The 26911-nt window shown below is 32.0% G+C and overlaps 4 protein-coding genes across 4 annotated transcripts; 2 read left to right on the top strand and 2 right to left on the bottom strand.

Annotated features, from left to right (window-relative positions):
* The first annotated feature begins 7130 nt into the window (after nt 1-7130).
* Nucleotides 7131-7839, top strand: LOC133332396 (peptidyl-prolyl cis-trans isomerase H-like). The gene is made up of 3 exons (XM_061540796.1): nt 7131-7243; nt 7306-7482; nt 7546-7839. Exons 1-3 carry the CDS (start codon nt 7160-7162, stop codon nt 7834-7836), a joined length of 552 nt encoding a protein of 183 aa, XP_061396780.1. The 5' UTR covers nt 7131-7159; the 3' UTR covers nt 7837-7839.
* Nucleotides 7840-9031: 1192 nt separating this feature from the next.
* LOC133332443 (post-GPI attachment to proteins factor 3-like) lies at nt 9032-12066 on the bottom strand. Its single transcript, XM_061540844.1, has 7 exons — nt 12023-12066; nt 10989-11083; nt 10756-10919; nt 10542-10694; nt 9595-9719; nt 9386-9522; nt 9032-9328 (listed from the first exon to the last, which is right to left on the bottom strand). The coding sequence occupies exons 1-7, from the start codon at nt 12064-12066 to the stop codon at nt 9048-9050; spliced, it is 999 nt and encodes a 332-aa protein (XP_061396828.1). The 3' UTR covers nt 9032-9047.
* A 6802-nt stretch (nt 12067-18868) lies between these two features.
* On the top strand, nt 18869-21586 carry LOC133332420 (D-glucuronyl C5-epimerase B). The gene is made up of 5 exons (XM_061540823.1): nt 18869-18968; nt 19342-19836; nt 19904-20056; nt 20124-20920; nt 21220-21586. Exons 1-5 carry the CDS (start codon nt 18921-18923, stop codon nt 21584-21586), a joined length of 1860 nt encoding a protein of 619 aa, XP_061396807.1. The 5' UTR covers nt 18869-18920.
* A 3559-nt stretch (nt 21587-25145) lies between these two features.
* LOC133332400 (coenzyme Q-binding protein COQ10, mitochondrial) lies at nt 25146-25996 on the bottom strand. Its single transcript, XM_061540801.1, has 3 exons — nt 25963-25996; nt 25659-25757; nt 25146-25599 (listed from the first exon to the last, which is right to left on the bottom strand). The coding sequence occupies exon 3, from the start codon at nt 25590-25592 to the stop codon at nt 25146-25148; it is 447 nt and encodes a 148-aa protein (XP_061396785.1). The 5' UTR covers nt 25593-25599; nt 25659-25757; nt 25963-25996.
* Between the last annotated feature and the right edge of the window lie 915 nt (nt 25997-26911).

The following is a 26911-nucleotide window of genomic DNA, read 5'->3' as shown; positions in this document are numbered from 1 at the left end:
TTTTTTAAAATTTGAAAAATTTAAATATTTCAACTTTTTGGATATACGAAAGAATTAAAAAAAAACAATTCTAATCAAAATGTTTCTGTCCCTTCCCCACTTCTAGTTGACGCCTGGACGGAGATTAAAGCATTTGCCGAAGACATTTTGCGCGATGCCACCATGGAAATCGCCTCACTGCCCCCAACACCGGAAAAAGAAAAGATGCTGTCAGAGCCACAACCCCCCACCGGGAAACCACCAATCAAAAAGAAGCTTACCCGCACCAAGTCGTTGCGATTCTCCTTTACCCGCAGTATATCGCGTGAAATTTACGAATCACAGAGTGAACATCTCAAGGACGGTTGTACGCCGATTTTGGTGGTTTAAATTCAAATGGGAAATTTTCATATATAAAATTTTTTAAAAGATTTTATGTATCATAGTTCGAATGTCAACTGAAGATTTAAAATGTAACAGTTGAATACAAGTTGAAATCTTCCCTAAAAGCTGATTTGAAGTTCGAAGTATTTATCCTTTTCTCTCTTGATTTTTTTTATTATTTATTTATTTTTTGTAATAATATATAAATTGTTTTCAATTAATGTATGTATGTATTTTAGTGTAAAAATTCGAATTTTATTTTTGTGCATTTTTTAATATACTTTGTATAAATGTACCAATCATCCACACACACACACATATATCTACCTACATACGTAGTATTAAGTTGTAGTACAAAACAAGGTCAAAGTAAATATTGAACTGTCATAATGATGCCGACTTGTACTATCAATAAAAACAAAAAAGAAGAATAGCGTTTTAATTAATTTACAAGGAAGAGAAATAAAAAGGACTTGGGAAATGAAATACCGGATCTTCGGGACATAATTCCATATATGTTTAAAAATCGAAAACAATCCGATGTTGTTTTTAGATAGAGTAGATATCGGATATAAGAAACTCAAAAAAATCCGGAGATTTCTTTCTTATATGCGTTTTTTTCTTATATGGAATTATCGGATATAAAAAAGTATAAGCTCGGTGTTTTTGATAATCTTTCTTATATGAGATGTGCTTATATCCGACATCTACTGTAATAAACATTTTTATTTTAATAACTAGCACATACTCGCTACTTCGTTAGCGAATATGGGAAGTATTTAAAACCCAATTCCAAACATTATTAACACTTTTGGAACCATTTAGTACCTATGTTCTCTTATAGTACTTTTTCCAAAACTACCTCCATATCTGAACCCTACACGCAAAAGAAATTTAGCTCTATACAAAATTTATTGTCATTTTTTACCCTTTGTACTCGTGTAAAATTTTCAAATTTCAAATATAGCTTCACCCAAATCCAAATTAAGTACCAGTTAGTAAACATTAATATAGATTGCTTCCAATGGAAATCATGATATCCAATGGAAATCGTATTAATCAATTTCAGATTGATTCCAGCTATATCGTTTCACCCAAATACAAATTTGGTACCATTTAGTACACATTAGTACGAATTTCCAAAACATTCTACATAGCTCAATTCTACATACTAACAAAGATCGTAACTCCAATTTGCAGGATTCCAGTTCGATCAGTTCACACAAAATTCATATTGTACCAAATTTAGTACCCATAAGTATGAATTTCCAAAACTACATCCATACCCCAATCCTATACTCTAACAGTAACCTTATTTCCAAATTTCAAGGTTTCCAGCTCAATTGGTTCACATAAAAGTTAAATTGTACCAAATTTAGTACACATTAGTACGAATTTCCAAAACTTTCCATAAAGCCCAATCCTACACCACAAAATTGATACGAACATCAAATTTCCAAATTCCAGCTCAATCGGTTCACTCAAACCAGCATTTGGTAGCATTTAGTACAAATTTACAAAACTGCATCGCATCGGTTCACCCAAAATTTTAATTGTACAAAATTTTTTTCACATTAGTAAGAATTTTCTAAATAGCTCAATTCTACCCCAACAATGATCCTAACTCCAAATATAAAGCTTCAAATCCAAATTTGGTACCATTTAGTACTTTTCGTACACATAAGTAAAAAAAAATTCCAAAACTACGTATATATCCCAATCCGACGGTAAAGTTAAATTATATTTTCAGGATTCCAACTCGATTTGTACCTCCAAATTAAATATGTACCGAATATAGTACCATATACTACTTTTCGTATACATTAGTACACGCTTACAAACCCAGCTCCTTATGTCGACCCTGTTCTCAATCATAATTTGCATTACAAATTTCTAGTTTTTAGCTCTATGAAATTGTACTAAATTGAGTAGATTTTAGTACTGTTCGCATACTTATAGTTCAAATGTCCAAAAAACCCCTTTGCTATATCTATTCTACACTCCATCGGTGACCCTCATTTAAAATTTAAGAGTTCTAGAAATGGTAGAAATGGTATCACATTTAGTACTTTTCGTACCGTTCTAGTACGAATTTCTTAAAACCCAGCCTTATCTGTCACCTTTGGACCCAAGAATGACCCTCACCCAAAATATCAAGATTCTATCTTCAGCCGTTTCGTATTTATTAGTGGGAAATGTATTTCTTTATTTTAAAAAATACTTTTTTACAAATTGTTAAAAGGAAATAATAATTGCAAGTTCGCAGTTTTTACAATATTTTCCGGAAATACCGATCGTATATATTATAAAAAAAATTTACGTCAATCGAAACAAGCCCCCATCATATCAATTAATTGATTGATTAAAATTTAACTATTATATGTATAAAGTGGTGTATGTAGTAGTGTGTAAATTTGTGTATTAATCATATGCATGATGTTGTATGTCACCGAACACATGTAATATACAAAAACAAAATAATAAAGGTATGAACAACTATGTCGGTCGGACGACATCTGTTGGGTCTCTTTAATTGTTTCAATCAAAAAATGGACATCAGTGGACACTGATTTGATAATTCAATTCAGACCATATTGCCTACTGACTCGAGACTTTTTGGTATCGATGATGATGATGCTTTTGCAATGGTTCAATTTTAATTAATAATAAAAATAATAAGTATTCTAAAAATATGTTATTTTAATTAACATAGTCCGAAAATTCCGTTTCGACTTTTTGTAAATTGGCTCAGAATGTTTCCAATATAGAGTGTAGAGTTCTTTTACATCAAAACTGGCATAAAAGAGATAAGGCCCGGTTGCAGATCGCTTTGAAATATTTACCATCCTAGTGCTTCTAGGCGTCCAGTTTGTAACGGTATCAAAGTTTCGTTGTGACCTTTGAATGTCTCATTCTGTTTTTAATCAATTAAGTGTTCGATTATGCATAAATCCCTAAACCAAGCACTGCCAAAGGTTGGTACTTTTTTAATAGTGATTGTATCTCGTATTTGATTTTATCATCTGTCCGTAGAGGAAATGCTAGTTTACCGGTAAATTTTTCAAAATGATCCGTAACTGGGCCCTGTTCGGAAACAAATATTAGCATTACTGCAATAAAAATTGGTAGATTAGAACATGATATCGAAGAAAAACTGAAATTAAATTACATCTTGAATATGTTTCTAAAAAAGATATTCAAAGTTGCATACCTCAAATATCCTGTAGCAGATGTCCCAACTTTTCTACCACCTGAGTCTAAATATTTACCTTATTTTAAGACCCTTTGCATGGATTTCTTGTTTTTCATTTTAATCCTTAACTGTGGTCCACTTAGCCTAGTATCTTCGTTATATAGTATTTGAATGATTTTTGTTTATAAAAATTAACATTTTCATTTTTTATTTTGTTCTTTTTTTAGGTTTTACAAGACGGTCTTCAAGTAGTCCCAACCAACGTCAAAAAGCCACGAATATGCCGACTACAATAATTGGTATATATAAATAAAATAAATTATTAAAACACTTGCCACTTTTTAATTATTTTATTAATGATTTCTTTAAAAACACACAAACTTCTTGCAAAAAATCACTGTATACGGCCTCTTCTGTGTAACAGACATAAACAAAACATGAATGTTTTTGTTTTGATTGCACGTGAAGAACAGCTGATCAGCTGAGAGCACTGAACAAAGCGTATGATTTAAATGAGAGCGTAGACGACACCTATTGATGCCGTTATTAGAATGTCATAAAATAATGTAAATTAATTTTAATTTAATTGAATAATATAAGCATATATTAAATATTATTTATTATTTATTAAGTAGTATTTCGAATTGTTGAAATGAGTGGGAAAATAAAAGCAAAGCAAATAATTAAACAGTGAACTGGCAAAGTGATGATGTTGTCATACGACTTGAGAGAGAGGGGCTATCATCTCACGGTGAATATCTACGCAGAAGACGAGGAGGAAGAAAAAGCAATGTAAACAAAAACTCACTTGTTACCGGCTGCCACGGCCAAAGACATAAAAGTATAAAGATAGGACAATTGAATTTCCAAGTTGGCCGTTAGATGGCTTTTGCTCTGTTGTTACGATATCGTAACAACATTTTCTGTTAATTACAAAGAGAACTACATTTTTTACTCTCTGAAATGCAATGGAATAATGACAGAAAAAACCAAGAGAGTTTAAAAACAATTTATATGGCTGGCAACATTCTGCAAATATATATGATGTGTTCCACAATGTGCAAGGCGAATTTTTGTCGCTGCTACAGAAATGTATAAATATACAATAAAAACAGAGTATGTACATATGATATATAATTATTATTATATATAACCAAAAATAACATAGTATTTTAGGTTTTTTAGTAATTTAAAGAGTTTCTCCTACGCCATAGAATCGTTTAAAAACGACAACTTATTGAACTTTGTATACACATGTGGTGTTGTGTGATTATTGTGAACCCCCGAAAAAAAGAAAATCGGTTCAGATTTAAGATTTAAGGTAAATGGGGCACCAAAGTCCCTTCATATATTTCGATTTGCACGAAATTTGGCAATTAGGTCCAGAATGATATGTGCTAAGTTTCGAGAAAATCGATTCAGATTTAATATAGCTCTCATATATAGTTTTGTCAGATTTTATGTAAAAGGTGCACCAAAGCCACCCATTCTTGGTGTCATATTTTTTTTTTTATTCCGATCTACTCTTGAAGATATAGCCGATTGATTGAGTCAGCATCAAGTGACGGTGATTCTTAAACACATTTCTCGAAGCAGCGTTTCGCGAATGGCGGGCACGACAACTCATAAACTAATAATCCAATCGGTTTGTTAGTACCCAATTATTAATAATAAAACATTTTTTATAATTTTGTTGTTGTTTAATTAATTATTTATTGCCATAATTTATTTATTGCCATAAACTTAATAATTTTGTTTTTTTTTTATTTTTTTGGGAAGATTTTTTTTTGAGGCGGAAATAAAAATTTTGAAGTGACGGAGGATATTTTAGTCATAAGTAAAAAAATATATTGAAAACCAGTGAGCCGAGCAGTATAGTCGAACGGGGCCGACCAAATGATACCCTGCACAGCTTCAACGAAAATTTGACTTCCTGTAGTTCTATATTCTGAGCTTGAGCAATATTTCGCAATATTTGCACCCTCTTGACCGACTAGAGGTAAACAAATATTAAAAATATTCAGTACAACCCTTCTAAGTGCTTGTCCAGATTCCCTTCACCGTGGGTTGTGCTGTGCTATTCGGCCTGTGGCCTATAAATCGACTCGTAAAAACACAACAAAATAAGTTTTTGGTCCACTTCAGCCCAAAATTATTATCTGATCATCACCGAAAATTATAGGCGTTGTCCTTGACCATAACTGCAACCTCATGGAACATTTCAAAGCGATCACCGTGTGGTAATGGTTTACTAAATTATATTTGAATAACCTAAACACCTCTTAATACTTAAGTGTAACTCCCGCAGACGAGTACATACGACAATATTGGTATTGGTATCAATTTAAAGGTCAACCACTCTATTCCGTATAGAACAAACATTTTTAATTTTTCACACAAAAGTCAGGGTCCATTTGACCCGCTAAATATTGACCGATTTTTATTTAAAACTGGCATGTTTATTCTTTGCCCTGATCCCATTCTCCGTGTAAAAATTCGCAATGTTGGGGTCAGAATTGCGGCCTCTGGAGCGACCAGAAAACCGACAAAAATAAAGTATTTGGTCCATTTCATCCCCTTAATATCAACTGATCTTTACCAAAAACCATAGGGATCTTCATTGGCCAGAAGAACAAATAATAATGGACAGACGGACGGCCACACATGTCTAGATCGAACCAGCTAGTCGAGATATGACGATCGGTATACTTAACGGTGGGTCTGGACCAACACGTCGCGGCGTTACAAACTCTTGGGGCTGCACAGAGCTATAATACCCTGACACACCCTAAAAGCATTGTTGTTTTAGTATTCATGGGCCATTATTTGAATCCGCATCGTGATCTTCAGGCATCCACATCAATAAACATATTGCAAACAAATTAAAAATTTATAAAATTTGGAAAAGTTTCTCCAGTTCAACCATTAGAGACCAATCAGCCTTAATCAAATCATCACGGATGTAATCCTTGCAAGCATCGAGACCTTGGCCAACTTATCATCAGCTTCAAAATGACGGCTAAACATTTTTGGTGATTCACCGGGTATGGGTTCAATTTTAACCCAAATATTTTTGATTCGATTGAGGTGACAATGCCAATATCGACAAACTCCTTGCTCGGCACACAAATCGGTGTACCAACTTTCACAATACAATTTTTCGACCATTACACCCATGACAAAGGGGGTCACGACTGTTAAAGATGAACTGTGGCAGGGGAACACGGCAATTGATTTAAATTCTTCAAATAAAGCACGCAAAAAAAATAATAATTTAATTTCATACAATCTCAAACTTCACTTTGGTTACCATATTTTTCAAAATAATTAACATTGCTGTTAAGTATTTTTTGGTGAGAGAACATCAAAAAGTGCATTTTCCATTAAAATGTGTAGCCCTCTATAGCACAAATTTGACACTAATATTGGAAAATGCGTCTTGTCATGTCTTTACGATTGTATGTCTTTGCCACGGCTTTTTTGCTGCATTTATACGTTTATTTACAATTTTAAGTATTAAATCAAAAAAATATAATTAAAATATATATTAAACAATATAATTAATATTATTTTGTATCAAATAAATTAATTTAATAAACCACTATGCCAACTTGGAATCAAATACAATCACAATTAAGAAATCCCAATAACCCAGTGGTTTTCTTTGATGTCTCGGTGGGAACAACGGTTGGTATTTGGCTTCCATACCCACAAAATTCCCCATAATAATTAGATTTTTTTCTATGCAGGAAATTGGCCGCATGATATTTGAATTATTTGCCGATACCGTACCCAAAACCGCAGAGAATTTTCGACAATTCTGTACGGGAGAATATCAACCGGATGGTGTGCCACTGGGCTATAAGGGAGCCAGTTTTCATCGTGTCATCAAAGATTTTATGATACAGGGTGGGGATTTTGTGCATGTAAGTTATGAAACTAATAAAATTTATAAAAAAAATAGTAATCCATAATTTCTTTCCTTGTAGGGTGATGGCACCGGCGTTATGAGCATTTATGGCAACACATTTTCCGATGAAAATTTCACGCTGAAACATGATAGTCCCGGCCTGCTATCAATGGCCAACAGTGGCAAAGATACAAATGGTTGTCAATTTTTCATTACATGTGCAAAATGTAATTTCCTCGATGGCAAACATGTTGTATTCGGACGTGTCTTGGATGGCCTGTTGATAATGCGTAAAATTGAAAATGTACCAACAGGGCCGAATAATAAACCCAAGTTGCCAGTTATTATATCACAATGTGGACAAATGTAAAAGGTAGTTTTGTATATACATAGATTTTTTAATGACTTAAATAAATTGTAAAGGTTTGATTTTTGTATTGAAAACAAGCCTATTAATGGGTGGGTTTAAAATTAGGGGTATAAAGGGGAATTTTACAATAAGTTTTTGGCAGGAAGTCTTTCCTAGACAATCTTAAAGGAGTATTTGCTAGACGAATTTAAGGGAGTCTTTGTTGGCCAGTGGAAGGGAGTCTTTCATAGGCGAGCGGAAGGGAGTTTTTGTTGACTAGCTGAAGGAAGTTATCTTTGGAGGAGCTGACAGGAGTCTTCTTTAGACGAGTTGAAGGGAGTCTTCTTTGGACGAGTTGAAGGGAGTCTTTCATAGACGAGCTGAGGGAGTCTTTCATTGACGAGCTGAAGGGAGTCTTTCATAGAGGAGCTGAAGGGAGTCTTTCATAGACGAGCTGAAGGGAATCTTTCATAGACGACAATGGAACACCACAAAGTTCTCTAAACATTGTACTTTGCTCTGAGTTTTTTAGAGATGATATAATACCTATGGGTCTTCTTTAGACAATAGAAGACCTCTAGGTCTTTTATTAAAAAACCCTCTAGGTCTTTTATTAAAAAAAAACCTCTGGGCTTTACATCCCAGGATCTCAGTTTTATATAAGTGGAAACTGATAAAAAATAAAACAAAATATTTGAAATGAAATAAGAAAAAATCTTTAATTATATATTTGGTACTAAATTATAACAAAATCAAATAATAATTATATATTCTTTATATAAAATACAACAAAATTATATACAGTCATACAATAAAGAATAAAACTAAAAGTTGCTATTAAAACAAAAATGTTAGTTACTACTTTTATTGGTCTTTCGTCATGGCATGCCAGCAGTAACTATTTTGTCTTTCATTGGCTATTATTTTTTTGTTTGTGGTCTGCAGAAAATTTGCGTTCAGAATGCATGAATCAGTTGTAAAGTATGTATTCACTAATAATCTCCTATGGCAAATATATTAAAAAACAATATAACATATCAGAATGTTAAAAATATTGTGCAAAGCAAAGACTTGTCAAATCTCAGGTACACACATAAATATTATTGATTTAATTGGAAAAATGAAGTAATAAAACACTTTATTATTGACTAGTATTTACTCTGTTTTTGTAAGCTATTTTTTGGTATGAATATGTTTGTTCCTATTTGTTATAGTATTTGTTTTCATTCAATTCAAATCTCTTTATCAAAACCAACTAATTCATAGTACTTTTCCGTACGCAAAAGTCTACAATCATCAATGGCAAAACTATACAATGGATTCATTATGAATACCGTAGATAAATGCCATAAAGCATGGGCATCTAATATCCACAATATGGGCGGGAAATCTAATAGCTCTAGACTCATACTCATGCCCAAGAGTAAATAGAAGGCTAAGATTTTACGATAATATGGTCGTTGTTTACGCACCCGAAATGACCAAAGGAACCAGCCCATAGCGCTTAAGATGCCTGCAAAAAGAAACTTTGTTTATATTATATTTTAAGAATAAAATTTGAATACCCTACCTGTCACAACATTTGTTGTCATATTCAAGGAATAACTAAATCGTCCCATTGTTATATAGGCAAAATAATTTATATAATAGGATAAAAATGCCAAGGAGATAAAAGCCTTTATTAGCCAGGAATGTTTGTACAGCATTCTGAAAAAATAGAAAAACAATTTGTTTTTTAATTTATAAATTTAAAATTAAAAAACAAAAAATGTATCTCACCTCATTACCATACAGTATAGAGTCATTAGAACCATGGAATAGGCAAATGAGTAGTCCAGCAACTCCGTAAGAGGATTGTCCCGTGCATGAAAAACAATCGACCATATCCAGGCATTGATGGCTACCTATAAAAGTATAAACATACATTTTCTAATTAAAAATAAATTACTAAAAAATTATAATGCTCGAGTATTTCCCCTCTGTGAACCTAGATGTATTATATTTTTTGACCTAGGGGGTCTTCTATTGCCCGTGGAAGACTTAGAGGACTTTGGCTGACTAAAGAAGGCCTAGAAGTTTTATATTTTCTATACAAAGGGGTAGGGGTATTTTATTGCCTATGTGAGATCTTGAGGCCTTCCACTGCCGAAGCAAGACCTAGGGGACTTCTATTGACTATAGGAGATCTAGAGGCATCCTATAATAAATAACAGAACTATGGAACAAGCCTATTCTATGAAGCATAACAAGCCTTTATTATTTTATATATAAAAAAACCTAGATTTTCTCTATATTGACCTATTTCCCCTCAACTCTTCTATGACAGACTACCTGCTTCATCTCTTCTATGAAGGACTACCTTCTTCAGCAGGAGTTCTTGAGTTCCGTTTTGAAAGACTCCCTTCAGCTCGTCTATGAAATACACCCCTCAGTTCGTCTATAAAAACTCCCTTCAGCTCGTGTATAAAGACGCCCTTCAGCTCCACTACAAAGGCTCCCTTCAGCTCTTCTATAAAAACTACCTAAGCTCGTATATAAGGACTTCCTCAGCTCGTCTATAAAATCGTCCCTTCAGCTCGTCTATAAAGACTCCCTTCACCACGTCTATAAAGACTCCTTCTTCCAGCTCGAGTCTGTAAAAATGTTTTTTTTCTCCCTGCTTCAACTCTTCTCTGAAATACTCCCTTCAAATTATACCGGATAGTTTTATTTCACTTCTCTCTTACCGCTGAAAACAAATGCCATATTTTATAGCATGGACTATCGGGTCGGACTTCACGGCGAAATTTTCGTAGCCAACGAAAATGTGCCACTAAATTGAAAAATGAAAATAGAACGGAGGCAGGTTCCTGCAGGCCCAGGAATCGGACAAATGGCCACTAAAATGGAAAAATAAAAAATGATTTTTGAATTATTTTTATTGGGAGCAACACTACTTACCTTTCCATAAAATTGTGGCACTGGCCAATTACGATCCTGGAATGCTTCCACTGTACGCCACATACAACCATACTGACACTCATCCAGGCAGGTCCATTGCAGCAATTTATCAAATAAACTCTGCTGATAGTATTTAACAGCCTGCTCCTGGATCTCCAGACCATCTGAAAAAATACAAAATCATATATTTTTTAATTATTAAATAAAAATAAAATTCCCAATGGAGCACCAACCTGCCGAACAGTTTTGCCTCTCACAGTTGCGTATACAATTATTGAAAAATGAAGTTCGATCGCCGTTTGAGCTTACAACTAATGTAAAATATAAACTAAATAAAAAACAGGTAATAAATAAATTATATCTTATTGTTAACATTATGTACTAATTTCACTTTAATGCTTTTGTTAGTAAATGCAGTTTTTCTAAAGTTTTAACTGATTAAACATATTTTCTATATATTCCTCGGCGCTGCGAAAATCGTTCCACCTGCAGACGAATGGGAGGACAAAACAAAATGGCCGATAAAGAAGAACTCAAAGTGATATAAGAAAAGTTTACGAATGATGTGGGAGAGAGACTAAATGGAAACCGTGTTTACAACACATGCACAGTTCACGAGGGAACTAGTCGCGTAGTAGAAATGGGCCTCAAAACGTAACTGATAAAACACAATCAAAACAAAAGACTATGTGAAAAGAGAAGAAAAAACGAAACGACCGTGTTCAACTGGACAATTCACTGAAATGTACCGAAATGAACTAGGTGAGAAAAAATCATTCGCTTTATTCGAGTCGTTTGGTGCAATGGGCCATCCAAAAATGCAGTTTAAAATAATAAATGCGACGTTAGCCAGGAAGGAGAGGAGTTAATAAGGAAAAAATAATAAATATATAACAATTAATAAATAAGATATTTTAACAATAAATGTAGATAGATATAGGCCTTGATTATAGTACGTTTACATTGTACCGGATTTCGTTAACCCAATGGGTTTCAATAGTCAATTTCATTGTATACATGCCAAAATAATCCCCCTTAAAAATTCTAATGTAAATTTCTTTTTAGATCTAAATAAAATATTGTTAAACAAATTTATTAAAAAATCCACATTTTTCTTTTTTTAATGTTAAAAATTACCGCTGTTCTAATTTTAATAAAAAATAGACGCTTTAAGTAGTTCTCCAAATGCACGAAAAATACCTCCGTTTCTGATAGCTCATAAAATAAATTCTTGATCAAGGCTTCTGATAAATCTTAAAATAAATACCTCTTGATTTCGTTAACCCAATGGGTTTCATTAGTCAATTTCATTGTATACATGCCAAAATAATCCCCGTTAAAAATTCTAATGTAAATTTCTTTTTAAATCTAAATAAAATATTGTTAAAGAAATTTATTAAAAATCCACATTTTTCTTTTTTTAAAAATTACCGCTGTTCTAATTTTAATAAAAAAATAGACGCTTTAAGTAGTTCTCCAAATCCACGAAAAAGACCTCCGTTTCTGATAGCTCATAAAATAAATTCTTGATCAAGGCTTCTGATCATGGTACAATTATAAAAGGTAACAGCAAATCCCAGCTGATTTGATTCCAACGTAATACTAGTGTCAATATGAATTTGACAAATTATGTTTTTAAAAATCACCCAACAGGAAAATTGGGAACGCATACAATTTGAAATTGTTCTTTATTAATGTGCTCCCGTATTCAATTTACTCAATCTGCCTGCTGGGAAAGTTTGAGGAAGCAAATCTTTCTTGAAGGAATAACTCGCTATTCCCAGCATTGCCATATGTGTTACCCATATATATGGCAATGGCTCAATTGAAGGATGTGGAAGCGATAGAAATATAAATTTGATAGATTTTCATTCATGTTTTTTCAATTTTTATTTTGGGGATTCGAAAATATTCCATTTTCAAAATAAAAATAATTTGATGATTTGTTTGTTTGTTTGTTTACATTTTTCTGTCAAATGAGTTGACACTAATAGAACTTACAACAACAAATTTCCATGTGGTTGTTGTATCGTTTTTTGTACAACAACACTTGCTGTTACCTTTTATTATTATACCATGGCTTCTGATAGATCTTAAAATAAATACCTCTTGAAATAATTTCCTTAAAAAATCCAAAAATTGTGTATAAAGTATCTGATCGTAGCTTACATAGTTTATAAAATAAACTGTTTAAAACAACTACATAAAAAATAGACGCTTTAAGTAGTTCTCCAAATCCACGAAAAAGACCTCCGTTTCTGATAGCTCATAAAATAAATTCTTGATCAAGGCTTCTGATAGCTCTTAAAATAAATACCTCTTGAAATAATTTCCTTAAAAAATCCAAAAATTTTGTATAAAGTATCTGATCGTAGCTTACATAGTTTATAAAATAAACTGTTTAAAACAACTACACTTTTAGAACTTAGATAGCCCTTAAAATGAAATGGTTAAAAATCCAGGCTTATAGCCATTGAAAAAAAATCTTTAAAAAATCCACATTTATAGCTTGGATATCCATTTAAATAAATTGTTTAAGAAATCTCCGCTTATGGCTTGTATGGTCTTTAATATAAATTGTTAAAAAACCATGCTTATATCTCTTAAAATAAAATGTTCAAAAATATTACGTATGGTCCTTTCAGAACCTTTAAGAATATAAAATTTTTTACTTCAATAACAATTTTTCCTTTTTGATATCGGCAAAATAGACCAGTTTATAGCTAGATTAGTATTTGAAATAAACATTATTAAACTTCACGTTTATAGCTCTGATAGTCCTTGAAATAGTTAAAAAATACACATTTATAACGTTTATAGCTCAGATAGCCCTAATAACTACGATTTAAACAAGGAAAGTTTCATATGAAATTATATCCTCCTCTTCTGCCTCTTACATAATAATAAGTTGATCTTATTAAATGTGTAGTTACTCTATTAATTCCAAATTAATTATTTTATTATTTTTATATAAATAATTTTTAACCTCATTCTCTTTTATTTAGTTGAAAACTTTCGAATATCTATTTCACATTTACCAAATAATCACCAAAATCGATAACAGTTAACGACAACGATAAACAAAACAAAAGAAAATTGTCATCTCCAACAGAGTGTGCGAGAGTGAGTTTGGCTGTGTGTGAGACGCTGGCAGAGAGCCATCATGTCAAATTAAAAACATCTGTAGTCGATTCGATTTTTCTTCAGTGGAACGAACAACAACATGCAATATTTTAATAGTTTCTTCCGTCGTTTTTTTCTACATTTCATGTGAATAAATAATAAAAGAAAATGTAAAAAAATAATTAAAAGAAAGATTCAAGCACATAAAATACTTAACAAAACTACAGGAAACTAATTTATAGTATTGTTTTTTTATATAATTTATATATGTACAAAGAAATATAGTTTTAAGTGAGACAAAAAAATGTATGTGTGCAAAAAAATTCAAGTAACTACACAAACAGCAACAACAACAATGTAGTGTGTTGAGTAAATCGAAAGAAGAACAAAATGTGTGTATAAAAAATAAAAATAAAACAAAAAAATAACAAATATTTACCTTTAGTTTGTGCGTCTATGTGTGCATGAGTGTGTATGTTTGGTGGTTTGGTTTAATTTTTTTTGTGACAGCTGTTGTATTAAAATAAAACAACAAAAATGAATAAATATCGTATCTTAAAGATATAAAAAAGAAACCGAGAAGTATCCAGTGAAATAAAATAGAGAAAAAACTAATTGTTGTTGTAATACATAATGCAAAAATGCGGTCAAAGAGATACCAAAACTATACCAGACAACAATTTAGCTTCCTTCAATGCCTCAACAATAATAACAACAACAACAAAAACATCATTAACGTCGACGCAGCATTCCTTCTCGTCCACCAATAACAACAACAACAATAATAGTAGCAGTAGTGCTGGTAATACTAAAAACAACCTACAACAACAACAAAATCGTTTAGTTATCATTAATTCGGCCACTGCCGCTGTTCTGCATAAACATAATCAACACGAACAACAACACCAACTATTACTATCCAAACGAAGACGATCAAACTCAAAGGTATGTTTCTTTGGTGTTATTGTTGTTATTATTGAATTTCTTTTTTTGCTTTCTATATTTTTTATAATCTCGTAAATCTCGTTCATTCATGTTAAATGACAATTATTGCTCTTGTGAACAATCATGCTGTCCATAATAACAATGATGATGATGGTTGTTGTTACCTGGTTTTCCCTTTAAAACCATATGCCAAGTGTATGTTGTTGGATTTTTTTTTGTTGTGCTATGGTGCGTGCGTGTTGGGCTGTATGTTTGTGTGTGTTTGATTTTTTGTTTACATTCTAAATTTGAAGAAAACATCAAACGAAGGCATGTACGTATGTATATAAAATCGAAACGAGGGTTGTTTATTAAGTTGTATAATTAGATTTTTGTTGTTTTTATTTGTCATTTTTTAGATCGAATTTCTGAAGATGATTTGTGTTCGAGTTGATTGTTTTTTTTCTTTCAAGTAGTACATGTCGTGTGCCATGTACGTGCATGCCATAATTTATAAACATAATCGATTGGGAGTGATTTTTATTGTGTGGACCATAACATCTGTCACTTGAAATTAGGAATTCGAGGAAACAGAAGACAGTTTATGAAATCTGGGAAGGCCAACGGTATCAGCAAACATAATATAATTTAAAAACGAGGACTTTTTAAAATATTTTTTGAAAAAAATCGGACTGTTTTTTTTAAACTATCAGAATAGAGTATTTTTTTCAAATATTTAATTGAAGACCTGTCAGTTAAAAACCTGGATTTTTTTAATCATTTATTTCAAGGGCTCGTGGTATGGATTTTTGAAGAGCTATTAGAAAGGGGGGCTTAAAAACATATATTTTAAAGAAGTTCGAATATTTCAAAACTAATTTTTTAGAAATTTTCAAAAGTGTGAATTAAAAAAAGAGGATATACCCAATATCAGAAACGTAGATTTTTTAAAAATAATGAAATAAATTCAAGATATATTTTTAATTTATGATTATTAAAATGAAAAAATTGTTTTTTTTTCTAAATCTGCCATAACGACAATTCTTAAAAAATTTATTTAAAAAATCTGTGCTTATGAAAACAAAAAAATGTATTTTGTATCATTTTTGTTCATGGCTACTTGGAGTTTTTAATCGTGGATTATGGATCCGATTTTAACGAAAATTTATCATTTTTTGAGGGTGATACCAGAAGGAGTGGACCGATATTCTCCATCTTCAAACCTAAACTAAGTTTGGAAGACATATTAAGATGTGCACATTTTGAATGAAATCGGTTGCTGTCTTCAATAGTTAGCGTACGCGCCAGCCAGACGGACAACGGACGGACGGACATGGGTAAATCGACTCCAATATTTCGATGAGGGCACATTTTCTCCGTATCAATGCGTATATATCCTATGGCTGAGGGTATAAAAATCTACATGGGTGTGCGTTTTTTATTATTTTTTTTAATCCATAAATATGGGTACATGGAAAATATAAGGACCTATGACCAGGTCCTTAGATTTTCAAAAAGTGTTCTTACACAATAATAAAGTGCTATGGGGTCTCTCTTTGTTCGACCTCCCCTTCCCTCCTTTTCTTCTTTTAAAAGACGTCAATGGGCATAACTAAGAAAGTATTAAAAACCCGTTCAGACCTAATTAGAATGCATTAAAGAAAAAACTATTGTATTGATTTTGTCGATCGCTTTATTTCATATTCAAAAGAACGGAATTCTAATTACTTATTCCCTATACTTTTGAACTGTACATATTGACAATGAATGACATCATCATCATGAGGAGCAGTGATTTAGTTCCATTGATCATTAAATTTTATCTATTATTGTTGTTGTGCGCTATTTTTATAATTTATTTGAGATGTTCATATCATCATCCCTTCATATGCTCAAATGATTTCGAAAATAATAATAATAATTTCAAGAAAATCTTCAAATATGAAATTAAAAAATAAACAAACATACACAATATTTGAAAACATTATGAGAGAGGGGGAGATTTTGTTTGATATTTACCACAAAGAACTCCCATTGAATTTATGATGATGTTTTCATTTAATGGGTTCTCTTTGGTGCCGATTAAATTACTTCAATATATTTTTAAGAAGTGACGTTATAATGAGTTTTTCCATATTATTTTTTTATGTTAATTTATTTTATTTATTTTTATTTGATGATACAGCACTTTGAAATATTCGTTTTTATACCCTTCACCACACTGTGGTACAGGGTATTATGTCGTTGTGCATATGTTTGTAACAGGCAAAAGGAAACGAAACAGACACATGGTTCCTTTTGAGAATATGCATAGAATCACTTTCTGAGTCGATTTACGCCAGTTTCCTGAAAATCGGTTTAGATTTACATATAGCTCCCATATATATTTTCGTCTGATTTAAGTAAATGGTGCACCAAAGTCCCTATATATCTTTCGATTTGGACGAAATTTGGCACAGCGTAATGAATTAGGCCTAGAATGATGTGTGTTGAATTTCGTGAAAATCGGTTCAGATTTAGATATAGCTCCCATATATATTTGCATCCGATTTTAGGCAATTGATGCACCAAAGTCTCTGAAAATCATTCGATTTGCACGAAATTTGTCATAGCGTACTGAATTAAGTCTAGAATGACGTGTGCTAAGCTTCGTGAAAAGATCCATAGCTAGGCCGATTGATACAACGTACTGAAGTTATATAAATTAGTCTCTGGCAAGTTTTTTCTGAAATCGGTTCAGATATAGATATATAACAAAAAACGTATGTTAGGATACATATGAAGAATATACCCAAAGTGGTGAAGGGCCCAGTCCGACTTTACTACTTTTCCTTACTGGCTTAAATCATTTTTTCACGGAGCAATTATCCATTAACATAACATGTACCCTAGTCTGCTGTTGTGTTTAACCCCTGCCCTCATTTTGCAATGACATTTACCTGCCCTATCGCCTTCCCTAATCCCATATCCTAATTTGCAAGCAACCAAACAAGTGGTGTTACGCCTTTTGAAACATTAACCATGGCTTGAGCCACTGATAGCAGCTGAAGTACCCAACCAACCTAATACTGGCTTTAATGCCAATTAACTTTCCTCTCTACAAAAATCTAGTTCCTTTGTACTTGTTGTTCTCACGAATAAGGATAACTTATTTTTCTTCTTTATGGTAGAGATTCTCTTTAATTATTTTCTAATCCTCTTACTCCTCTAACTTCCTCATTTTAAATGTGACCCTTTTTGTTTTTGGCTACCTGGACCAGTTTTTAGATTAGTTGTGCATGACACATCCGCCCACACACACATACTCACATAGAGATTTTTTAAGATGTGACCCTTTACATCGACGATCAGAGAGTCAGTGAGATCATTTGTGAACCCAAAAATACCTTTCTTCCCAAAACTAATGGTATTTTAATTATCAAAACCACCAACCATCCTCAAATAACACCGCAACCACCAACCGACTCTAGCCTAGCTAGGCTATTTTGCATATTTCATAGAATCCATAGAATCAAATGTCCTCAGTCTGTGGCATAACATGCTGAGCTGAAGGTGTTACAATCTAAGAATTTCTCAGTTGCATTTCAAACAAAAATTTCCACACTCTTCATTATCGAGAGGAAAACAAGTTTTATGTCACCGTAGAAAAAAAAAACTACTACAACAACAAAATTAAAATAACTGAACCGAATCGTGAACGTGCAACCGATAGATCGATCGACCCATAAAACCGGTAAGAATTGATTATGTTGCGTGTTCACATAAATAAATATTTGTTTTTTGTTTTTATCTCTACCTTTTTAAACGAAAAAGTGGTTGAGCGACACATTTATTGTTTATTTTCATGATTTCAATGCACATATTTACAGAAGTAAAATCGAATCGAAAAATCAAAAAAAAAAAAATACCTAGAAATATTGATAAAGTCTTCCATCTCTCCCATGCAATCAATCCATGCATGCCTGTGCCAGCCTATCTCATCCGTCGCTTGCCATTGACAATAGATGTTTTCATTTTATTATTATTTTTTTTTTGCTTTTTTACATTTTATTTAATTTGTTTTCCTGTTCTTCATATTTTTCCCATTACAGCGTGAACCGATATTTGTGCTAATCATCATGCGGTTAAATCTGAAGGCAGTTTTGTTATTACTGACAGTAGCTGTGGTAAGTCGATTTAATTGAAATAAATTATTGTTAAATATTTTTTTTACAATTTTTTTAAAATATTTTTTTTTCAATGAACCATATAAGGTGCATTTTTAATTAGATTTTTAATTAGACTTATAAAAATATTTAAAAAAAATCCACGTCTCTGTTGAAACCATAAAAAATATTTTTAAAAAATATAAATTTTTCATGTTTTTTAAAACACATTCACATATTTATATGGTGTGTTTTTTTTAATATTTTTTAAATATTTTATGTATTAAAAATGTTTTCAAAAATATTTCAAAAAAATTAAATATAAATGTTTAAAAAATCGTGAAATAAAAAACCCATTTATTAATCCAAACATTTTCCCCATTTCGGCCCACAGGTTGTTATAACATGTGCCGTTTATATGCGCTGTGCCGAATTTACATTTCCCCGAGACTTAGTTAGACATTGGGATCCCAAGCTATATGCCGTCGGAAGCAGTTTGGATTTACTCAATAATAATATAGACGATGGTGATGGTGGTGCCGGTTCAAGTGACAATTCCGTACCGTTACAGGACATAAAGTGCCTCATAAATCAAGAGTATACCATTAATTGTAAACGTGATGAAGAGGCCCATGAAATCTATGTGCCTTTTTCATTTTTGCGCACCTATTTTGATATATCGGGGTCGATGAGTAATCCCTCATCGCCACAGACATTGGAGGTAATGAATAATGAAATTGGTGGTGGTGTTGTTGGTGCAGCAGGGGGTGGAGGCGGTGTTGCTGAACCACAATTTCTATGGATGCATAGTACGGCGAAAATCAATTTACCCAAAGCCAAGTATGATCCGCGGGGGCTATTTATGTATTTTGAAAATTATAATGTAGAGGTGAGTAGAAAGAGGGAGATTGGATTGGTTTGTGATGATTTTTTAATTATGTTGATTTTATTTGTAGGCTCGAGATCGTGTCAAGTGCATAAGTGCCGCTGAGGGTGTACCAATCAGTACCCAATGGGAAAAGCGTGGCTATTATTATCCCACACAAATAGCACAGTTTGCATTGTCACATTATAGTAAAAATTTAAGTGAACCGGCACCAAGAATAAATGTAAGTTTTAAACAATGAAGTTGACTATTCAGACAACATACAAATATTGTGCTTTTCTTCCTTACAGATCCTGGAAAATGCCGATGAAGTGCGTAACACCTGGCACATACCGAAAAGCAGTAACCTCTCACGCATATGGCATCCGAAATTCAATTCAACGGTCATCCAATATGAAACAGCCGTTGATTTTGATAGTGCCATTGTCCTGAATAATCTCAATCAGGCCATGGACATGGTATTAAGTGTCGATTTGCTTTTAATCACCAATAGCAGTAGCCTCTTGGTCACCATTGAAAATCACGAAACCAAACGTACTTATCGGCTACATTATATACCAGCCGATCTGTTGTTAAGTGTACAAGATGATAATATCTATTATGGACTGGGTGGCACACAAACACTTAATAAATGGCGCCATTTGACGCGAGATCTCCACATAGACGTACAAAAGGGATTGGCCGTAGAGGCTCCGAAAAAATCAATGGCCAGTAAAGTGAAACGTTCCGATTTACGTGTCATCTCTATTGCATTTATGGGTATTGGCTTTTTTGACAATATCTCCCTATCGACCAGCAATCATTTGGCCCATTTCTACGATGCTGCCGAATGGTTTGTCGGACATCAAGACTTACGTACCGGTGGCTGGCCAAATCCGGTGCGACGTAATTTAAATGGTTTTGCTGAGCTAAAACCTGGTTGGCTTTCGGCCATGGGTCAAGGTCATGCCATTTCCGTGTTGGCTCGTGCATATTGGCATTCGGGTGATAAACGTTATTTGAAGGCGGCGACATTGGGACTGCGACCGTATAGTGTTTTATCGAAAGATGGTGGTGTGCTGGCACAATTTATGGATAAATATAATTGGTGAGTAGTGAACATTCAATATGTTTAAAAAAAATCATATGGGATTAAAAAAGAAAAAATTAAAAAAAAAAAAATTGAAAAACCCCAGAAATATCCAGAAATTTACAAAATGAATAATTCAATTGTTTTAAAAATATGTTTTTAAGTCCATCATAACGGCGTGCATTTGTTAAAAATATTTTTCATGTCCCTTACATAAGCGTGGATTTTTGAAATATTTTTTTTAATATTCAAATATTTTTCAATTCCTGTTTTTAATTTGTAAATACTAATATAAAAACCTTTGTTTTTATTTTCAGGTATGAAGAATATCCAACAACGCCAGCTTCATTTGTATTAAACGGTTTCATATATTCCCTATTGGGCCTATATGATCTAAATTCCACGGCACCGTCCTATATTGCCAAGGAGGCTGGCAAACTTTTCGATCAAGGAATGTTGTCGCTAAAGAAAATGTTACTACTCTATGATACGGGTTCCGGAACCAGCTATGATTTACGACATTTAAGTTTAGGTGTGGCGCCCAATTTGGCGCGATGGGACTATCATGCAACCCATGTCAATCAGTTACTATTGCTGGCCACCATTGATAGTGATCCGATTATTGCACAAACTGCCGAACGTTGGAAGGGTTATATGTTCGGCAAACGAGCAAAACATAATTAATTAATAATATAATTTTTTGTTGCCATTTCTAATCCTTAAAAAACGAACGACAAACTAGAAAAGAAATTGGGAAATGGAGGAATGAAAAAAAAAACAAAGTGATATCGCACATTTTAACTTAAGTATTTTTGTTATTTATTTTTGTACTTTGATAAACGATGAAGATGACGATGCAGAAGATAAACACAGACATACAGACTTTCCTAAAAATACAACATAAAAACCCTTCTTAGAATTTATGATTCAATCTAAATATTCTTGTCCTCTTTTTGTTTTTTAAAAAACATAAAATAAAAACTAATTTTTTATATGTATATATACTGTTCAAAACAGTATTCGAATAATCTAGTATTAGCCACTTATTTTAAGATTTGTATTATATTTGTATTTTTTTATTTTATTTTTATTATTATTTGTACAGTATACTATGGTTTATAAAAAATGTTTTTATTTTTGATGTTTATTTCGGTGCTTAAAACATATTTAGATTATAGTTAAGAAAAAATATAATTTTTTTTATTATAAATATTATTTTGATACTAATTTTTTTTTTAATTTTTAAATATACACATTACTAAATATAGAACTATAAAACTGTACCTCTTAAATATGCAATTACGTAAATGAAAGAACAATTCTTTTTTAAAATAATAAAAAAAATAACTAAGAACACAATAACTTGTTCGATTAACACGATGTATGTAAACTTAAAAAAACTATAGGCATATTATACATATTTTATTTTGTATTACAAAAATTTTGATTTTTAAATACTCTATACCAATTCAGTTAAGCTAAGGGACCCGAAAAAATATTTTTAAACTTACAAAATATTTTTTCCAACCCAAGGTGAGAGTCCTAGTTAGAACGAATTGGTATAGAGTATTGTCATATATAATTTCTTCCATAGCCAATTAAAAAAAAAACTGTATTTTCACAGTTCCAACTCCTAACGCTTTTCCAGAAAAAAAAGGCAAAGTCAACTATTGTAGAAACATTTTTTTGTATTTTATTACAAAAGGCTTGGTACTTCTTTTTATACACATTTCTATTTTTTTATTTTCATAAAAAAACCCAAACACATCAATATTTATACGAATCCTTATCAAACAACAACAAAAAATACTAATTATTAATTGTTAAATGCTGTGTAGTTTTTATTGTAGTTACAACAAACGTTTCAGTAGTTAACGTTAAAAAAGAAAACAATTACAACATCTTTTTACCACACACACACACCCATAAAAGATAATAAACTATAACAAAATAATTGAATAAAAAAATAAATAATTTAGAATGATAGATAACGTATAAGGAATTTTAGAACAATAAAATGAAAAAGAAGAAGAAAAACAATTTTGTAGACATTTTAGGTCAATAAAATGATAAGTAACGAATTTTCTAAAGAAAACTTTAAAATCATATATTTTTATTTAATGTTTAAAGGCATTGAAGGTAAGTAAAGATTTGAGGGACTTGAAAAACTTATTTATAAAAAATCCACGCCTAAATGACGGACTTGAAAACATATTTTCAAACATAAATGCATTAATTAGCGGCCTAACTGACTTATTTTCGCTTGCTATAAAAATTTTAGCAAGTGTCTCAAATTTCCAAATTTGCAATTTTTAAACATGAGGTTGCTATAAATGCGCTTGTTTTCTTTTGCAGAGCAAAAAATGGATTATTTAGAGTTGCTATAAAAATTATAGCAAGTGTGTCATGTTGCCAAATTTGAAATTTTTAAATTAGAAATGCGTTAAAAGCTGTGCGAGAATGCCATAAATGAATTATTTTTCTGTGTCAGAGCTGAAATGACTGATTTTCGCTTACTATAAAAGTTATAGCAAATGCCTCATGATGCAAATTTTGAAAATTTTCAATTTGAAATGTATTAAACTCCATGTGAAAATGTCAGAAATGCATTTATTTTCTTTTTTCATAGACTATAAGGTTAATTTCAATTTCAATTTATTTCATAAACAAAAACCTAGCCCAAAGGGCCATGAGCGATTCCAAAAACTTCTTTACATGGACTACTCCAAAAGCTTAAAATTAACAGTATATCACTTAATTATATCATAACCAACAATACATGAACTACTCCAAAGACTTAAAATTAATTAATGATTAATTATTAATCAATTCATAAATTCAAATTAAAACATGTGAAAAATAAAAATATATGAAACTAAGCATAGGATAAATCATCTATAAATATTTAACAAAATATATACATTAAAATCCATGAACATCTGCATATTGAAGTAACTTTTTCTTGTAACATTTTAACGAAACACTGAATATTTTGAGAACCTGTGGCAAACTATTGAACACCCGAGCTACCCTTACATGGAAAGACTTCTCCAACAATGGGTTCAAACGAGGCACTTGGAGTTGAGTATTTCTCACAGACCTACTGAACGAAAAAAGTTCAACTACTGAGGAAGGAGTTTGGGTTTTGTAAACCTTATAGAAAAAAAGCATACATCTGATTTTAAATCTGAAATCATCAAACGAAGTACCAAGAAACTCTTTGACATAAGGAGAAACATGATCACGCAACTTAAGTACAAACACATAACGCATTACTCTGTGGAATTAAAGCCTAAGTTTGCGCAAGACAAAGCCACAGCTGCCACCAAAAATCTCAACACAATACATAAAGTGAGGCATAATCAGCGCATGTACTACCTATATCCTAATATTTTTCGGCAGGGCAACGTCCAAACAGTATAACTTTCGTAAACTTTCGTAACTTTGCTATAAAAATTATAGCAATGCGTCCGCATTTTTGACCATTTTTACTTCGGAATGTGTTTATATGTATTTTATTAGGCCAGAAATGCATTTATTTTCGTATTAAGCATCTAAATTTCCGATTTGCAGTTGCTATAAAAATTATAAAATTTTCAAATCGGAATGTGTTTTATACTATTTACCAAACCCTAATATAAATTTATTTTCATTTTTAGATAAACAAATGTCAATCTGAAATGTCTAATTATTTAGTTATTTATATTAGAAAAGCTATTACTTTGTTAAACACATTGTCTCGAAAAGGGTCTTGAAAACATATTTTAAAATCCAATCCAAGCCTCGAGGAAAAAATTAACCTTTGCATGAAAAATTAAAAAAAAAATTTAGTAAAATCCTCTCTTATTAAAAAATCCACTCTTATTCGAGGGACATGTAGGCATATGTAACGGATTGGAAAAAAATTAAAAAACCCTTCGTGGGATATTACAATCTATCCGGAAGAAATAATCTAAAAAAATATTCTTAAAAACTCCGTTCCAATTAAGTTTTCATTTCGTCATTTATTACCTTATTTTATTTAATAAAAAAAAACAAACATTTAAATTTAATACATATATATATAAAAGTCAAAGTGTGTATATACAATCAATCTTTTTGGTATAAATATCATTACAAACAATATGTGTAAGAGGGCCTCTTTCATCTTAAACCAAAATCGTTTGGAACTTTTTTCTAAAACCTATCCATTTAAAACATACTAATTATTCTCCTTCATTTGGTTTTCCTTCTCAAACGAGTGTCAGGATCGTTTCGATGATAAAATATGTGATTTTATCGATGCCTCCCCGTAACGTCTCTTCGCCTCGGCAACAAATGCCTGTTCCATTTGATCACATATTAAATCGAAAAACAAATTTGCAATATTACTGTGCAGCAGCGACTTAAATTGAAAATGTACTTTAAAATCTAAAACACACGACTGTGGTATATCTTTTAGACCGGGACTAAAACGCCATTCGTTAAGGAGATAATCAAAGAGCCGGCCATCTTTACATTCGGATGTGACAAGGGTGGGATTTTTCAGTGTAACATTTGAGGTATACACCTCGTGTAGGGGTGGAAAACCCACAATGAGATCTGCCTTAAAGCCGTTACTGTGTTTACTGTGGACATGAGACTTCTTGACATACGGCACAAATTGTTGGTAATTTGTTACATCCGATACCACAGAATACATTTCTTGCATGGAGTAGCTGAAAAAAAGTTATTTAAATATGTATATTGTATTTCATAAAATTCCATTATTACTTACCCCAATAATTCCTTTTTCTCATAGCCACGCTGTCGCTTGACAATATTGCCAATATTAAAGAGTCTTGTCTGATGCTGTTGCACATAACCCCTTGAGATTCTATGGAAAACAAATAAAAAATATATTATCAAAAAACTAAGTGTCACACACATTTACAGCACTTCCTGTTATCATTTGTTTTCGAATCACTTCCTCATCTAACCTTGACAATGAACGAGGTGTATCTATCGTTCATTCTATTAATTTCGGATTACGCAATGTAAATATTACAATACCATGTCCACATCTCATGAACGAAACTTACATTTTTTGACTAGAAATGCACTGGAAAGTGCATTGAAATGGCCGTAAAGTTATTGTTTTTAACATTTTCTTTGCTATTATTTTCCGTTTCGTTTGGCCTCTAATTCTCTATACACACAATGTCACAAAGTCATCGCCAACAAAATATAAACAAAACATTCATTTGGTGTAATGATCAAACATATGATTGGACAAAACAGCTGTTTCATACATATCGATAACGATAACAAGAAATTGTGGAATAATTAAGGTGGGGAGCTAATGATGAAATTATTTCAAGGGAGGATATTGAGAGATATTCTTTAATAAATCCACGGCTCAGTTGGCCCTTGAAAAACTTGAGTGGCTGGGATATTCATCTGGTTTCCCGGGGTGACTTTATCTATAGGCCCAAGATCTATTAATAAGGTCACCAAGATAGCAATCGAAATCGGAAAACAGCTGTTTTTTCTCAAGTCTAATGTCAAAAATTTCGACTTTGTTTACGTTTTCATAATGGAAGTCAATTCACAATAATGCATTTTGACAGCAAACTTGAGAAGTATCGATAATCAGCTGGTCTCCCTTGGTGACCTTATTTATAGGCCATGCTATAGGCCTTGGCTTATACTTAACATTCTTAACGGCTGTTATCGATTTTAAAACAGCTGAGCAACAGCTGTAACCTTGAAGATGTTTATGTACATCATGATCCAACAATAAGGTCGTCCGTTAAGGCCAGATGATTTCACTCGAGCTGTCAAAATGCTTTCAATTTTGAATTAATCGTGTGAAAACGTAAACAAAAAAATTGACAGCATTGAGGGATTTTAATCCAAAATTGTCAAAAACGATTGCTTCTGACACCACTTGTTTATTGGATCGTGTGTTTACATCGCCAAAAATACGGATTCTGTTGCAATTTCAACATTTGACCATAGTCCAAATTGGGGAACTGACCATCTAAAAAT

The sequence above is a fragment of the Musca vetustissima genome, unplaced genomic scaffold (genome assembly GCF_032173495.1).
Source record: "Musca vetustissima isolate MV318-11 ecotype Yass unplaced genomic scaffold, APGP_CSIRO_Mvet_v1 utg698, whole genome shotgun sequence".
In the NCBI taxonomy this organism is placed as follows: Eukaryota; Metazoa; Arthropoda; class Insecta; order Diptera; family Muscidae; genus Musca; species Musca vetustissima.
This window is presented reverse-complemented; position numbering and strand designations above follow the sequence as displayed.

Excerpts from the sequence above, each read along its gene's own strand:
- LOC133332396 (XM_061540796.1), top strand. The coding sequence starts at position 7,160 with ATGCCAACTTGGAATCAAATACAATCACAATTAAGAAATCCCAATAAC. Across the intron at positions 7,244-7,305 it reads ATGTCTCGGTGGGAACAACG|GAAATTGGCCGCATGATATT; the intron begins GTTGGTATTTGG and ends TTTTCTATGCAG. Across the intron at positions 7,483-7,545 it reads AGGGTGGGGATTTTGTGCAT|GGTGATGGCACCGGCGTTAT; the intron begins GTAAGTTATGAA and ends CTTTCCTTGTAG.
- LOC133332443 (XM_061540844.1), bottom strand. The coding sequence starts at position 12,066 with ATGAAATTGACTAATGAAACCCATTGGGTTAACGAAATCAAGAG. Across the intron at positions 11,084-12,022 it reads TGGGTTAACGAAATCAAGAG|TTTATATTTTACATTAGTTG; the intron begins GTATTTATTTTA and ends TTTTTTATTTAG. Across the intron at positions 10,695-10,755 it reads TGCCACAATTTTATGGAAAG|TGGCCATTTGTCCGATTCCT; the intron begins GTAAGTAGTGTT and ends TTTCCATTTTAG.
- LOC133332420 (XM_061540823.1), top strand. The coding sequence starts at position 18,921 with ATGCGGTTAAATCTGAAGGCAGTTTTGTTATTACTGACAGTAGCTGTG. Across the intron at positions 18,969-19,341 it reads TATTACTGACAGTAGCTGTG|GTTGTTATAACATGTGCCGT; the intron begins GTAAGTCGATTT and ends TTCGGCCCACAG. Across the intron at positions 19,837-19,903 it reads TTGAAAATTATAATGTAGAG|GCTCGAGATCGTGTCAAGTG; the intron begins GTGAGTAGAAAG and ends TTTTATTTGTAG.
- LOC133332400 (XM_061540801.1), bottom strand. The coding sequence starts at position 25,592 with ATGCAAGAAATGTATTCTGTGGTATCGGATGTAACAAATTACCAACAA.